Here is a 17,386-nt window from a genome sequence, read left to right as displayed (position 1 = left end):
GCGATGATTGGCTCGCGCGCTGTCACCTCAATCTCAATATGCCTAAATGAGTGCACAGGAAAAATGACTGAATCACTGAATAAAAGACTTGTACTATGAGCTTATCTGTGTTTAAACACATCAACACAAATATAATTTTAGTTTTATCTTTTTACATATTTTGGCATGCCTATGTTGGCCTGTCTCCAACTGCTTATTGCTGTATTATGATTCTCATTTGAGGTGTCAACCATAATATTACCATCTAAAATCGATTAATTATTCATGAACTCAAACAGTAGAATGGAAGTTTCACTTTCTTGCATCATAATCCAACACTGACACTAAACATAAACAAATAAATCAAAATGAGGGTAAATGCAAGAACAGAATGTCTCCAGTAGGCTGGACAATGTTTTCCCCACAGAGAATAGATGTTTCCTCTGAATGTAATCAAGATGAAGCCATGTTAATGCAGATGGAACATGCTGGAATGCAGGAAAGATGACTAAATAAACAACAGGTCTATCAGTAATGTGTCTGTTTCCTGCAGCAATGCTTTTCTTCACTGTGATTGAGAATAAAGCATAAAAAAGAGGAAAAATAATAACGCAGAAAACCCACAAAATGTTACACAACTAGTGAAGGGTTCTAGACAGCATTACATAATAGTCCTTCTGAATAATAGGGACACTGGGGCTAGTTGTCACACTCTTTTTGCTCCAGTGAAAGCCTGAAATTTCAGATTTTAGGCACAAACTTTTTCAGCATCATTATTCCAGTCTTCAGTGTCACATGACCCTTCAGAAATCAGTCTAATATGATGATTTGCTGCTTAATTATTATACTCAAATATTAATAATGGTTCATAAATTGCATACACAGACACACACACACACATACATTTATATATATATATATATATATATATCTCGACAAGGCATAATATTATGACCACCTTCCTAATATTGAGTTGGTCCCCCTCAACATTAGCCGTCGAGGCATGGACTCCTCTAGACCCCTGAAGGTGTGCTGTGGTATCTGCACCAAGATGTTAGCAGCAGATCCTTTAAGTCCTGTAACTTGCGAGGTGGAGCCTCCATGGATCATACTTGTTTGTTCAGCACATCCCGCAGATGATTGATTGGATTGAGATCTGGAGAATTTGGAGGCCAAGTCAACACCTCAAACTCGTTAATGTGCTCTTCAAACCATTCCTGAACCATTTTTGCTTTGTGTCAGGAGCATTATCCTGCTGAAAGAGGCCACAGCCACCAGGGAATACCGTTTCCATGAAAGGGTGTACATGGTCTGCAACAATGCTTAGGTAGGTGGTACATGTCAAAGTAACATCCACATGGATGGCAGGACCAGCAGAACATTGCCCAAAGCATCACACTGCCTCCGCCGGCTTGCCTTCTTCCCATAGTGCATCCTGGTGTCATGTGTTCCCCAGGTAAGCGACGCACACGCACCCGGCCATCCACGTGATGTAAAAGAAAACATGAATGATCAGGCCACCTTCTTCCATTGCTCCGTGGTCCAGATCTGATGCTCACGTGTCCACTGTTGGCTCTTTCAGTGGTGGACAGGGGTCAGCATGGGCACCCTGACTGGTCTGGGTCTATGCAGCTCCATACGCAACAAACTGTGATGCTCTGTGTATTCTGACACCTTGCTATCAGAACCAGCATTAACTTCTTGAGCAATTTGAGCTACAGTAGCTCATCTGTTGGATCAGACCACATGGGCCAGTCTTCGCTCCCCACGTGCATCAATGAGCCATGACCCTGTCACCGGTTCAACACTGTTCCTTCCTTGGACCACTTTTGATAGATTCTGCCCACTGCAGACCAGGAACACCCCACAAGAGCTGCAGTTTTGGAGATGCTCTGACCCAGTCGTCTAGTCATCACGATTTGGCCCTTGTCAAACTCACTCAAATCATTACGCTCACCCATTTTTCTTGCTTCTAACATCAACTTTGAGGACAAAATGTTCACTTGCTGCCTAATATTTCCACCTAACATGTGCCGTGATGAAGAGCAAATCAGTGTTATTCACTTCACCTGTCAGTGCTCATAATGTCATTCCTGATCGGAGTATGTGTGTGTGTGTGTATATATATATATATATAAGAAAATGAAAAGCAAATATAGTACAGTAGATAAAAGGTTCAATAGCTGAGTCTGCTAGCATTGAAAGCATACAATTTGGATGCAAATCGGAATCCAAAGCCACGCCTCCTCCAAAACACGTGAACGTATACAGACCAGAAGCGAGACGACTAGGTTATTGGATTACATCATGTGTCATTCACCGGTGAAAAAACTTTACACTACAGTGAGTAACTGTACTACTAAACTAAAGCTAGGATGTTTGCCTGCCATTCTCGCTCTGTCTGCACAGCGTACTTGAACGCGCTGATGACGTATGATGTTATCTGCACAGTCAGGGAACACATTCAACGAGTGAATGAACATTTTATGGTTCTACGTCTTCCACAGACGATATATATTTATGAAAATACATTTAGACTGCTTAAAGGGATAGTTCACCCAAAAATGAAAATTTGATGTTTATCAGCTTACCCCCAGTGCATCCAAGATGTAGGTGACTTTTTTTCTTCAGTCGAACGCAAATTATGATTTTTAACTACAACCGCTGCCGTCTGTCAGTCAAATAATAGCAGTGATTGGGAACTTCAACTATAACAGTAAATAAAACTTGCTTAGACAAATCCAAATGAAACCCTGCGGCTCGTGACGACACATTAATGTCCTAAGACACGAAACGATCGGTTTGTGCGAGAAACCGAACATTATTTATGTAATTTTTACCTCTAATACACCACTACTTCGTTCAGCTTCCTGTTAGTGAGGTCAAAAAACGCGTTGTGATGACGGAAGTGATGTCTCGCCCATATACTTCAATGAGCGCGAGACATCACTTCCGTTGTCAGAGCGCGATCAGACCTCACTAACCGGAAGCTGAACGAAGTTGGACATAGTGGTGTATTAGAGGTAAAAAATTATATAAATACTGTTCGGTTTCTCTCACAAACCGATCGTTTCGTGTCTTAGGAAATCAATGTGTCGTCACGAGCCGCAGGGTTTAATTTGGATTTGTCTATGGAAGTTTTTTCGACTCTTATTGTTCAAGTTCCCAATCACTGCTATTATTTGACTGACAGAGGGCAGCAGTTGCAGTTAAAAATCATAATTTGCGTTCGACTGAAGAAAAAAAGTCCTCTACATCTTGGATGCACTGGGGGTAAGCAGATAAACATCAAATTTTCATTTTTGGGTGAACTATCCCTTTAACATAGTGATTGCTATCAGGATATGAGGAGACTTTCAACCAGCATAACGAAAAATGTTTCCGTAGAGAATCACCTGTTGCACTTTTAAATATGGTGATATTTGCATTAGTTTGTAGGGCAGAATTTCAAACTGTTTTTAAGTAGATGTTTAAAACCAACAAGAGAAATGAAACACCAGAGTGATCTTGAACTGGATTTCAGCCATGAGAGAAACGAGCAAGACTGTCACAGTGTAATGATGTCATCATCACCCAACATCCCCATCTAGTGGTGCATCAAACACACGCCATCTTGAGAAACATCTATAGGCATTTATTTTAAAATATAAAAAAATACAGTGGTGCATTAATTCATCTAATAGTTGTGTGATAAAATTGGTGGCATTTCATCCTTAATGAGTTATTACAATCAATATAAATCATAAAATAAAACCAGCTGTACAATGTAAACAAAATACATTACAGAAAAGAACATCAGAGGTGCATATTTCATTGTACAATGTTCGGTAATTTGTTGCTGAGTGCTGAATATGTTTATGGTGCGAGCAAGTAAAAAAGTTTATTCTGTAAAAAATTTGCTCGCTACTATGTGCCTCAAACAAATCTTAAATATCCAATAAAATATAATAGATTTTAGCCAGATCTTGCGGTTTTTGTGTGCAATATGCATGAGACGATCAGTTTGCTTGAACTTTTGGCATCTGCTCTCCGAACCCTAAATACTGAGGATGCAAGGACTCCGTCTGCGCGTCAGTCATCAGCTGCTGATGAACCACCGCTGCATCCATGATGGAGCTTCCCAGCGGGTCTTGTACGATGGGCCGTCCCTCCACAGACTTCACGTCGCTCCGACCTGGAGCTTGAGGCTTCTCTATCCCGCTGAGGTTCCAGACCACAGGAAGTGACATCATAGGTTCACCTACCAGCAGGATATAGACAAACAGCTTTCAGTTAACACTTATCGCTCTATAGCATAAATCACTGCAGCTTTTTACCTGGAATCATTTGTGTTGGTGATTGAGAGCTGTAGTCCAGATGTTTCTCTCCACTGACTTCCTCCATCTGTAATGACATCATGCTCTGATAATAACAAATATGGGGTAAAATAGTCTATTTTTGGCACTGAATGAGTCTGCTATTTGAAAGGATTTTTTTACTGAGCTCATCTCAGTGCATCATGGGATTGCCTCCTGCAGAAAAAGATAAATTCAATGCAGTGTCATTTCAGTATTTATCAGTTCAGTTCATGTTTATTTCTATAGTGCTTTTAACAAAGTTTCAAAGCAGCTTTGCAGAAAATGCATGTTTTAAATATTACAATCAATATTTATAAATGATACTAAAACACGGCATTGAATTTAATAATATATATAATAATTTATTAACTATTATAGTATTTATTAATATTTTGAATCAGCTTTGAAGTTTTAAAAATATTTCTATTTAGTGTTAATTTTATTTCAGTTTCAGTTTTAAATAACTTAAACTTATTTTAGTTAGTTGACAAAGCAACATTTCTAATGTTTTTGTTTGTTTGTTTTTTTAATAACATTTTATCCAAAATTGATATTTTGTTTTATTTCAGCTTTATATCAATTACCCAAAATCATTTTTAATAGTGTTAGTTTTACGGAGCATGACATGCAGGGAAAAAAAAATTACATTTACTATTACTATTACTATTTTATTCCCTCGGTTTATAATTCATGCACACAATTTACTTTTTTTTCATGTGCAGGAGGTTTTTGTTAACAATAACAACACTGATTCAATGCTAATCTGATGTTGCATAATCTAAAATGCTGTCTAGACAGACAGCTCACTAGGTTTTGTAGAGGGTAGCTTGTCTGATTACCTCAGCACAGATAGGTTCTGGCAGTCGACTAGATGTTTGTCCTCTATCTTCCAGTTTGAAGGTACTAAGAAGAAAAAGAAGCAGAAGCAGAACATCTTAAGCAACTGCCTATGAGAAAAATCGGTAACACTTTACTTGAAGCCTTTATGCATAATGCATTATAAAGGTATTCATCATGTACGTTATCATCAAGTTAAAATGCATTATAACATTTGCAGATTCCTTAATGCATTATACTTACTAAAGGTGTAACAATGAATAGAGAAGTATTATAATGTATTATAACTATAGTTACAATTATTCATGAGATCATATGATGCATGCATAATTAATGCATAAAAATACTTTTATAATGCATTATATATAAAGGCTTTAAAGATATTTAAAGAAAAAGCCTTTCTCCTTTCCCTATTAGCTGTTTGATAACATAGTCAAGCAAAAGACTAATCCTATAAATGAAAATCTTTGGTCTGTCTAGGGGGGTCTGGGGGCATGTCAGTGGAAAAGGGGTATCTGAGCATGTGACTGCCTGTCTTGTTTTGTCGACATGAAATTTGATGGAGGCGGCGCCTTGTAATTTTCTAAGCAGGAAAAACCCTGCCATTGTGCAGCGTTTACTTACTCTGTAAGTTGAGCTGGTGAGTGAGTGAAGGCGGGGCTAGTTTGCATATTCATTGATCCATGTATATTAAATGAGCCAAGGGTGTAGAGTTACATTCAAGCTATTGTAAGGCATGAATAATTTTTTTTCACAGGAAAAAACATTTAAATATGTAATTTTGGTGATCAAAGAGGAGTTTTAAAGGATAAAATTATTGACTACAGGGGGACTTTAAGTAAATGCCACCAAAAAAATCTAACCACTAACTATCCGTCTCTAACAGACTAAGTGTGCACTTGAAGCTTACCAAGACCTGCTGGACAGCGGAGCTTCACAGTTCACAGGTGATTCCAGCGGCCCAAGACTCTAGGAGGAAGTGAAAAGATAGAGGTAGTTGAAGTCTGTGCAAATGTGCATAGCATTTATGGGTGGGACTTTGTTTTGATCTAAATCGAAGCATAAAATTAGTCTAAAACTTCCCGTCTAATCTCATGAGACGATGTGGTTAAACATCATCAAATTCTCTTTCCTGAACTGAGAAAAAATGGATTGGCCTGTATTTTGCATCAATTTTAAAGAGGACCTATTATGTCCTTTTAGTCTTGATCTTGTTTTTGGACTGTACTAGAATAGCTTTTCATGCTTAAATGTTCAAAAAACATTATTTTTCACATATTTGACATTGTTTCTTCTCAGTCTGTCAGTAACGCTCTGTTTAGTTCCAGTCTCTATGAAGCCCCTCCTTCTGAAAAGCGCAGTGTGCTCTGATTGGTCAGCTGGACCCGTGTGTTGTCATTGGTCAAGCACTTTGAGAGTGTTTGGGAAATGTCACGCCCTTTACCATAACCGCGAGTTTCAACACACTACTGACTGACTCAACCAGGCCTGCCCCTTTATTTTGCATATGCCATGGGCAGGAATTATTTAAATGAGGAATAATAGGACCCCTTTAATACAAAATATTTTTATCCCCATGCAAAGGTATTATTTAGTGTTTTGATGTGTAATTTATTCTTTTATATCTGTTGGCGAGCGTTTGTACCTGTGCGGCGGTTCCGTTAGATGGCATCACTGGAGGAACCTGCTCTTTCTCTTTGGGGTTAGGTGACTGACGCTTCCTCATGATGTACTCGTATGTGCTGATTCCATGAGACACTGTGACAAGATACAGAATGAATAAAAGCTGCTATCTACCTTTAAAAGTCAATAACGCTTGGATCAAGACTTACATAAGTAAATATGGAAGCACAGTAAGTGGGAGAGCAATAAGAGAGCAGCCAGAGCCAGCAGGACGGTAATGAACGCCAACGCCAGCAGACTAATAGAGCTGGTCTCTAAAGGTGCTGCCGGAAGGAAAACCAGCCACGTTCCATTTCCTTTCACTGCTAGGAAATATGAAAGTAGAAATTAAAAGTAGAAAATGAGAACTTGCTCTAGTGTTCGGTGTCAGTTTGATGTTTTTAAAAATAGTCTCTTCTGCTTAACAAGGCTGCATTTGTTTGGTTAAAAATAACAGTAATACATGTAAATATATATTAAATGTAATTTATTCCTGTGATAAAAGCTGAATTTTCAGCATCATTACTCCAGTCTTCAGTGTCACATGATCCTTCAGAAATCATTCTGATATGCTGATTTACTGCTCAAGAAACATTTATTATTATTACCAATGTTGAAAACAGTTGTGCTGCTTCATATTTATTTTTTTTATTTTTTTGTGGAAACTGTGATTCAGATTCTTTGATGAATATAAAGTTTTTTTGTAACATTATTTTTTATTTTTTGTAACATTATTAATGTCTTTACTATCACTTTTGATCAGTTTAATGAGTCCTTGCTGAATAAAAGTATTAATTTTAGTGCTGTCATCCAAAATAAAAGTTTGTTTACATAATATATGTGTAATATGTATATTTATTATATATTATTTGTTACACATATAGCTATGCATGTATATATTTAACAAAAATATATTATATTTATATATAAAATATTTATTCTTATATATAATATAAATTATATATATATATATATATATATATATATATATATATATATATATATATATATAATATATATATATATAAACACAAGTACATATTTCCTATATATATATATAATTTATATTATATATAAAAATAAATATTTTATATATAAAATATTTATTTTTATATATAATATAACTGTCTTACTCTGAAACTGCGGCGCAGTGCGCAGGACAGCAGCAAATCAGCATATTAGAATGATTTCTGAAGGATCATGTGACACTGAAGACTGGAGTAACGATGCTGAAAATTCAGCTTTGCATCACAGGAATAAATTACTTTGTCAAATATATTTAAATAGTACACAGTTATTTTAAATTGTAATAATATTTCACAATATTACTGTTTTTTACTGTATTTTTAATTAAATAAATGTAGCCTTGGTGAGCAGACGAAACTTCTTTTAAAAACATTAAAATTATAAAACACAAGTACATATTTCTTAAATATATACATTTATATGTGTGTATGTATATATACATAATAAATATACATATTACAAACTTTTATTTTGGATGCAATTAGTTGTGATTAATCGTTTGACAGCACTAATTGATTTCTTTTTTTCCAAAAAAATCCAAAACGTTTGAACAGTAGTTTTTCTAAATTTTAATGTTAAAAAAGAAATGTGTTCATTGACATCATTTATCAACTAGTTGGTTGACTAGTCAACCTGTCAAGCATACTGATCTTTTCCTAGAAGCAACCATTAACTATTTTTTTAAATCTAAGGCTGATGAACTAGAATCGTGCTCTGTAATGGGAAAATCACATGATTTGTCCGTTCACCCATGGAGACGGCTAACAGGTAAGGAGTCCAGAGACACGGACTGTCTTACTCTGAAACTGCGGCGCAGTGCGCAGGACAGCAGGGTTCACATAGTGCTCAATGAAGACAAACAAGACGACAAGAATGAGGAGGATCATTCCAGTAACAGCAGAGGAGATGGTTATGAAAAAGAACCTGGGAAAAAACAGTGATTCCTATGAATGTTCAGCTATTGTGAAATGTCTTCAAAGCCTGTAAATATGCAAATGCTGGTTCTCCATTTGTGTTATCAAATGACACTTCTGCTCACCAGTAGTTCCTTCCTCCCACACAATTGTTCAGCCATTTGCAGTGATGGTCAAAGTCTGCGATGCATTTGTTGCAAGTGCTGCAGTGTTTGGATTTAGGTCCCCTGCGGAATGAGATGCGATTATTTCCTAAAGCAAACAGTTAGGACGTTTATCTAGACAAAAGACAAGTCTATATCAGCACTGTGTGCCATTCAGAAATGAACTGAGAATTTCAAATTCAAATCCTAAATTTGAATTGAGCTGAAACAGGATGATAAACTGCCTTTTAAAACAATACATTTAAAATGGAACGTTGTTATTGTTAACTAAAGGTATGAAAAATAGTTTTTGTTAATTGAAATAAAGCTGAAATACAATAAACTTTAAATGTTAGATGAAAAACTTAAACTTAAAAAAAAACCTAATAATATTGTTAATCAATACATTTTGCAAGTTTGAAGTACTAAAATTGATAAAACTTAAAAATAAAGCTAAACAGAAACAAAAAGTATAAATGAAAAATCACAACAAAACTACTAATACTTAAACTAAAATTAAAATGAAAATTGAAAAAAAAAAAAATCTAAATATTAAAAATCTAATTAATAAATATTATAATGGTACATAAATAATTCTAAAGTAACACTGAAATGGAATGACATTGCTGTAAGTGTAATTTATAATATATTATATTTAGTGCTGTCAAATCAATTAATAGCATCAAACATAAAAGTTTGTAAATATATGTATGTATATATGTGTGTGTATATATATATATATATATATATATATATTGACAAACTTTTGTGAATATATATGCATGTATATATATATATATATAAGTGTGTGTATTTTTATATATATATATACAAACTTATGTTAGATGCAATTAATCGAATCAAATGAAAGTTTTTTTGTATACACACACATCGCGATTAATCGCATTAAACATAAAATTTTGTAAATATATATGTGTATGTATATACATTTGTGTGTGTGTATATATATATATATATATATACATATATATACACACGCAAACTTTTGTTAGATGTGATTAATCTCGATTTGACAGCACTAATTTTTATTATATTACATATATTAGTGCTGTCAAATCGATTAATCCTAATTAATCGCATCTACATAAAAGTTTGTAAATATATATGCGTGTATGTATGTGTGTGTATATACACAAACTTATGTTTGATGCGATTAAATGTGATAAATTGATTTGACAGCACTATAAAATATAAGTAGTGCTGTCAAATCGATTAATCACGATTAATTGCATCAAACGAAAGTTTTTGTGTATACACACATATCACGATTAATCACAACTAACATAAAAGTTTGTAAATATATGATATATGTATGTATGTATATGTGTGTGTGTGTGTGTGTGTGTGTGTGTATATATATACACAAAGTTTTGTTAGATGCAATTAATCACGATTAATCGATTTGACAGCACTAATTATATTATGTATTAGTACTGTCAAATCGATTAATCACGATTAATCACATCTAACATAAAAGTTTGTAAATATATATGTGTGTATGTATATATATATATATATATGTGTGTGTATGCGCATGTGTATGTGTGTGTGAGTGTGTGTGCATGTGTATATATATATATATATATATATATATATATACACACACACTCACACACACAGAATTTTATGTTAGATGTGATTAATCGCAATTAATTGATTTAACAGCACTTATTATATAATAGTATATAAAAAAATGCCTCTTCCTGTCATTTCAATTCCCACTCATAAAATAAAAGGGTGTGAATTCTACATTTTAAATTCTGCTCAACTCTAAACATCGTTATTAGCAAAAATTCCTTTTAAAGCGCCTTGTTTCTTTCTGCTAATGTACATACACATCCACCTCACAGAGGGTGCAGTGCAGATTGTCAATCACATGTTGATGTTTGGTGTTGTCAAACACTGGCATGGGGCTGGAATAATCCTTCCTCCTTCGAACGCTCAGATCCGCAGGGTCAATTGTTACGGCCACCACGTGAGTGACCAAATGCAGAACAAACGCAGAGCCAATCAACTAGACAGGAAGTGTGAAGGTTTAACAACAATACAAACATATACACATATTTTTAGTATCTCAAGAGTCCACTCAACCCACTGTCCGCAGTGGAGAGACAGATGGATGGCTTGACTGTGCGAGAGCTGAGAGCCTGTCTGACTACATCCTCCAATTAGCTGCATAAACACACGCTGCTGACATCAGCCTGTAATTGAGCTCATGCTGCGCACGGCGCATCTGCCCTCAGAGATGCTTGTGTGCTACTTGTCACAGCGTTTCCTACACAATTCTGCTTTTCAGTTGATTCGTTAGACTGATTTAAATGAATAACTCATGAGTTTGTGAGTCTTTTTTTTTTTTTTTGAATGATGCATTTGAAAATGGCTCACGATAAGAGTCAATTGTTCATGAACTGGACAAATTGGTCATGTGTCAAAGATCAAAGATGTGTTGCTTAGGTAATGCTTTACAATAAGGTCCCATTTTGTTAGTTAATAAAAATACAACTGTTTATTGTTAGTTCATGCCTGCTATAAATAATATTAACAGATAAAACTTTTGATTTTAAAAATGTATTAGTAAATGGTGAAATTGACATCAACTAAGATTAATAAATGATTTATAAGTATTTTTCATTTTAAAGGCACAGTATGTAATATTTTTGGATTAAAATATCCAAAAACCACTATAATTGTTATATATTTTGTTGACTTGTGTACTTGCATTATCCCACATGTTTCCAAGAATGTTTAAATCCAGAAAAATAAGCAATTTTAACCAGGACACGAACCGTGTCCGTGCATCGCGTACGTATATCGATCTAGCTTACTGCAGTGTGCAACAAGTGTCTCATAGAAGCCGTCAAGCGAACGCAGAGTAGCACAATAACAACTTTCAATACACAAATGTATCTAATATAATAAGCCAGTGCTGCTTTTCCCCACATACGATTGACCGGAAGAAGAGGAAGTGGCGACTGTGGCATAGAAAAAGTTTGCGCTCGTCTCACATTATCAATCACTCCAATGGCTTTCAGCCACACCCTGCTTCATACTACAGTAATGTTAATAAATCTTTAATACATTAGCTCATCCATTAATATGATTTCTGCCCGAGTTCCACCAGATTTTTTTTCCGCTGGCTGTAGACGTGAAGACAACACCTCCCATGATTCCACAAAATCAAGGCGTCATCAAGCTAAGCCTTTGTTTTGAAAGCTAAGCCTTTGTTTATTTATTATCTTTGTACATTTAGTTCATACTGCAAGATTAAATTATAATATCTTTTTGCGTCTGTTTGCCCAGACCAAGTGTTCGGGAAACATTCGTTATTTTGGCAATGCAACGTGGAGAAAAAATTACATATTTCTGCTTGGTATAATTGGATTTTAATGGCAGAACTGAATGTTAAAGCATAAGTTCACCCAAAAATGAAAATAATGTCATTAATTACTGACCCTCATGTCGTTACACACCCGTAAGACCTTCTTTCATCTTCAGAATTAAGATATTTTTGATAAAATCCGATGGCTCAGTGAGGCCTCCATTGCCAGCAAGATAATTAACACTTTCAGATGCCCAGAAAGCTACTAAAAACATATTTAAAACAGTTCATGTGACTACAGTGGTTCAACCTTAATATTATAAAGCAATGAGAATATTTTTTTGTGCACCAAAAAAAACAAAATAACGACTTTTTAACAATATCTAGTGATGGCAATTTCAAAGCACTGCTTCTTGAAGCTTCGGAGTTTTACGAATCGAATCAGTGGTTCGAAGTGCCAAAGTCATGTGATTTCAGCAGTTTGATACACGATCCGAATCACTGATTCGACACAAAAGATTCATAACGCTCCAAAGGAACGTCATCAATAGATATTGTTAAAAAGTCGTTATTTTGTTTTTTTTGGTGCACAAAAAGTATTCTCGTCACTTTATAGGTTTGTACTTTAAGGTTGAACCACTTACTTGAATTGCTTTAAATATGTTTTTAGTACCTTTATGGATCTTGAGAGAGGAAGCACCATTGCTGGCAATGCAGTCCTCACTGAGCTATCAGATTTCATAAAAAATATCTTAATTCTGAAGATGAACAAAGGTCTTACAGGTGTGGAACGACATGAGGGTGAGTAATTAACGACATTATTTTCATTTTTGGGTGAACTAACCCTTTAGCATAAAAATATTCACTAATTCAACTTAAATCAGTTGCTACCTTAATTTTAGTTTAATCTTGTATAACTTGAAAAAATTAAGTAAAGTTGCTTTGACGAAGTTTTTTCATTTTTTATGTGTGGATTATTTGTAAAGGATACGCCATATGCTGCAAAGCTCCATGGCGCTGGTAGAAGAGGAATGTAAATCCCGAAACCCACGATGGCCATGAAGCTGTACATCAGCCAGGCTATTAGCTGGAAACTGTGCAGAGGCAGCGACCATCCATTGACCCTGGAGTGCATCGGCAGTCTGACCAATTCACTTCTGCTGCCTCCATTTTGGGGGGCCGTTCGTCTACGGTGACGCCCAAAGCAGTTCAGCTTGAAAAACACAGAAACGCTAGTGTGAATAATATGAAAAACCAGAACTGTTCTGTAATACATGCATGAAAGGCTAATAAAGCATTGTTCTTCGAGAACAGTCTCTTCAACCAGCTTGAACAATGAAACATTTTAAAAAGACTCTGCCTGACATCATTATGTTGGCTTGACAAAGCTGTTACAGTATAGTACTGACCTTGGGTTAGTTTTTTTTTCCTAAAATCCCCAACCTGAGCCCAAAATGTCTAACTGCAACTCGTGGAGCTTTCTGCCTGTTCTTTCTTTCTTTCTACTAACTGCCTAGCAACATTAGAACACATTAGAAACTGCCTAGAAACCACTTAGAACACCTTAGAACAACCAATTAGAATCACTCAGACAACCAGAACACCTTAGAAAATGACTCACAACCAGTGATTATTTTTTAACTAAAACTATTAAAATAATTTTCTGTAATTGAAATAAAGCCTTCATAAAATAAAATATAAATATTAGATCTAAAACTAAAAATTAGAAACGTTGCCTTGGCATTAAACTGAAATAAATACTAAAATTACTAAACCAAATTAAAGCTATGTAAAAAATATTATAAAAACTAATAAGAACATAAAAATAAAAGCTAATTACACATTTAAATAAGTAATATAATAGTATATATTATAGACTAACACTTTTTTGCAACTCCCTAAAACCACATTTGCACAAGTTTTTTCAAACTACATAAGCCCTAAATATTTTTCCAGCTCGCTTCAATCTTCAACATTTTCCCCACACAGCTGCATGCAAACCAGAATACAAATGTCCTACACATCAGTGTTATTGCTAAATTTCACCTTCAAATGCACAAGTTAGCAGTAACAAGGAGTCCTGCTGTGCTTTTCCTGTTGAACATGAACAGGATGACTGTGTTGCCTAGCAAATGTCATCATAAACGTATTGCATTTGTGAAAACAGTGTAATAATGAGTAACTTCCACAAAACCACTTCATCCAGGAACTCTTTTATAAAGAACAACAATGTAAAATATTAACTTTTCAGACAGAATGTTTCCTTATTTACCTTTTTAATATTAATATATATTTAAAACAACTGTTAAATGATTTTCACAGCGTTAAACATAAAAAGCAGTACTTACATTCGTCATTGAACAGCTTCCAGCAGTTTTCTCTGCTGTTGATCATTTGGATCTCTTGGATACAGTTTGCTGATCCATTGATTTCTTAATGATCTCCTTCACAGTCCACTGTTACAGCAGAAGAGTCTTTTTTAAAGGCACTATCCAGTCTGAAAACGTTTTATTTTCATATATTTAACACCGAAATATCACATCTATAATATCAAATCTTTATAATGTTATTATTCGTCAAGAAAAAGGATAAAATATCTTCCCAGGCGTGAGGCGCTGATCATCTGACTCCGACAACCACACCACGGCGACAGATTAGCTGTTGAATATTAATTACGTCACGCTCGGTAGCCTACCAATGGGGAGCGGCAGCTCATGAATATTAATATATCACGCTGATGTTGGTTGGTAACTTTCCAACAGCTCATGAATATTAAGTAATATTAATTTGGACTCGGCGCTTTTGCTGTGGAAACTGAAATGTGAATGCGTTTTTTTTAGCTTACATTTCTTTAAGCTCATATAAACAACAACAAAACAACGCAAAGAAACGTAAAAACATTTAAAAAGCAAATTTAATCAAATGAAAGTGGAACTGAAACTTCTTAAAACGTGTAAACCATTGTGTGACTGTAATTTGATATGGAAAAGGTCAAACAATGTGAAACAATAAAACTACAGAACATGGAAGTTCTCAAGGGTGGAAGATTTTAACTGTTACCTAGCTACCCCTAGAAAATGCAAAGCCAAATGCAAATGAGAGCTCTCGACGAAAGAGTTTTGAAGACATGAGAGAGCTCAGCACATTTTTACACTTGCATCTTCATGTTCCCATCACATATCTTAATATATTGCATGAAACCCTAAAGTTTTCTTTTATCTGTGCATTTAATGAATGAGCCTGTTCTTCGTCCTACTGATTACACTGCATTGACTTATGTATTTGTTTTAATATTTTTTTATTTTAAAAACCTTTTTATGTAAAGCACTCTGAATGACCATTGTGTATGAAATAAACTTGCATTTTTTCATAACATAATGAAGTTAACATGGGGTGAATTTTAAAGAGATGGTTCATTGCAATTTCACTTTTTTAACTTTAGTTAGTGTGTAATGTTGCTGTTGGAGCATAAACAGCATCTGCAAAGTTGCAACGCTCAAAGTTCAATGCAAAGGGAGATATTTTCTTTAACCGAAATCATTTTTTAAGGACTACAATGAGCTTCTTCCCAGGTTAATGACATAACAAACCCTAAAATTTACATAAACCCCACCCCTGAGAACACACAACAAAGGGGGCGGGGCCATGTTGGTCTGCTTTAGAGAAGAGGAAGAGTTGTTGTAGTAGAGTGTTGATGACATGCCGTCATTTTACGCCGGAGTGATTCACAAACGAGGGTCAATTCAACGCTGGATTTGCACAAAAGATGAACATGACGGCACATGCTAGAGGATGAGTTGAATCAACTCTACATCAACTACATAAATGTATCCACTAACCATTCAGAAACGTCCAGTTTCATTCTAAAAGTTGTAACTTCTTCCTGAGTCTCTCCATCAGTGTCGACTCTGGTTTGAACAATGTAAAGCTGAACACCGTTACTGACAATCCTCATTTTGGCTGCGTGAGATTCTCCAGCTTTGTTGTTGTTGAGCTGTTAAAGCTCCGCCCTCTTCTGGAAAGGGGGCCGGGAGCAGCAGCTCATTTGCATTTAAAGGGACACACACAAAAACGGTGTGCTTTTGTTCACACCTAAATTTGACAAGCTATAATAAATGATCTGTGGGGTATTTTGAGCTGAAACTTCACAGACACATTCTGGGGACACCAGAGACTTATTACATCTTGTAAAAGGGGCATTATAGGACCCCTTTAAATAATTTCTGCCCCCCATTAAGCAATGACTAACTTTACATCTTTATTTTTCATTTTGGTTATTTTCTTTCATTGTGCAAAACTAATAAATTTCAATGTTTGATTTTAAAGATATTTTGTTTTTACTTTTGTAACACTAAACGATTCTTTGTTGGGCTGCTGTCTGTAAAATCGATATCCAGGTGAGAATCATGATAAAGGCCCATTCAAACCAAGAACGACAACTAAAGATATGATATAGTTCTAAAAATCATTCTATAAAATAATAGCACTGTCCACACCACAGCTATAATGATATATATCGTTGGGATCACTTTCAGAATGATTTATTTATTTATTTTTTCCCAGCTGTTGAACAATAAAATACTGACAGCCAATCAGAATCCATTCTAATTTAAGGGCTTGCGCATTTAAAATGGAGAAGTTAATCACAAAGGTCCAAGAAAAGCCACCACTGTTTGACAAGTCAAACTCCCTTTTTTAAAGATGATTTAAAGAAAATGGATATATGGAAAACAATCGGTCATACCTAGGCCTAGACTAGGTGTTGTTTTTATTCCACTATATTGTCTTTGTCAGCTAAATTCACCGTTAGATTAGATCGATTACACTAGCTATTCACTCGAAACATAGCATGCTGAGGACAAATGCTGGTTAAAGCCGTGTAAATGCAACAAGAAAGGCAAACTGTTGTACGCACTTTGAAACCGCAGTGAGTGAGATTAGAGTAAACACACCGTTATCGTTTGTTGGTGTGGAAGCAAATATAGTTATCGTTCTTGGTGTGAACGGTCCTTAATATTTGCACATGCAGTGGAGGACAAGATGCAAATGCTTCTTCCAAAAGTACATAAGACGGAAAAAGAGAAGCGAACATACAGCATAAATGTGAACTACAGCAGATCAAACCTGTGCTCAGGGCTGAATCTAGGA

General features: G+C 35.2%; 1 protein-coding gene across 3 annotated transcripts; it reads right to left on the bottom strand.

Annotated features, from left to right (window-relative positions):
• Positions 1 to 3,609: 3,609 nt before the first annotated feature.
• On the bottom strand, positions 3,610 to 14,909 carry zdhhc11 (zinc finger DHHC-type containing 11). 3 transcript variants are annotated; one of them, XM_067397334.1, is made up of 11 exons: positions 14,587 to 14,909; positions 13,230 to 13,451; positions 10,755 to 10,933; positions 8,881 to 8,982; positions 8,641 to 8,765; positions 6,986 to 7,141; positions 6,799 to 6,911; positions 6,064 to 6,122; positions 5,156 to 5,219; positions 4,296 to 4,362; positions 3,610 to 4,219 (listed from the first exon to the last, which is right to left on the bottom strand). In XM_067397334.1, exons 1-11 carry the CDS (start codon positions 14,593 to 14,595, stop codon positions 3,978 to 3,980), a joined length of 1,338 nt encoding a protein of 445 aa, XP_067253435.1. In that variant the 5' UTR covers positions 14,596 to 14,909; the 3' UTR covers positions 3,610 to 3,977. The 3 variants fall into 3 exon arrangements, with proteins under 3 accessions (XP_067253435.1, XP_067253444.1, XP_067253453.1); XM_067397343.1 differs by having other exon boundaries at positions 6,986 to 7,138; XM_067397352.1 differs by having other exon boundaries at positions 4,082 to 4,224; positions 4,297 to 4,362.
• Positions 14,910 to 17,386: the final 2,477 nt, after the last annotated feature.

Source organism: Chanodichthys erythropterus, chromosome 2 (assembly GCF_024489055.1).
Source record: "Chanodichthys erythropterus isolate Z2021 chromosome 2, ASM2448905v1, whole genome shotgun sequence".
NCBI classification, from domain to species: Eukaryota; Metazoa; Chordata; class Actinopteri; order Cypriniformes; family Xenocyprididae; genus Chanodichthys; species Chanodichthys erythropterus.
Note: the sequence above shows the minus strand (reverse complement) of the source record. Positions and strands in the feature narration are given on the sequence as shown.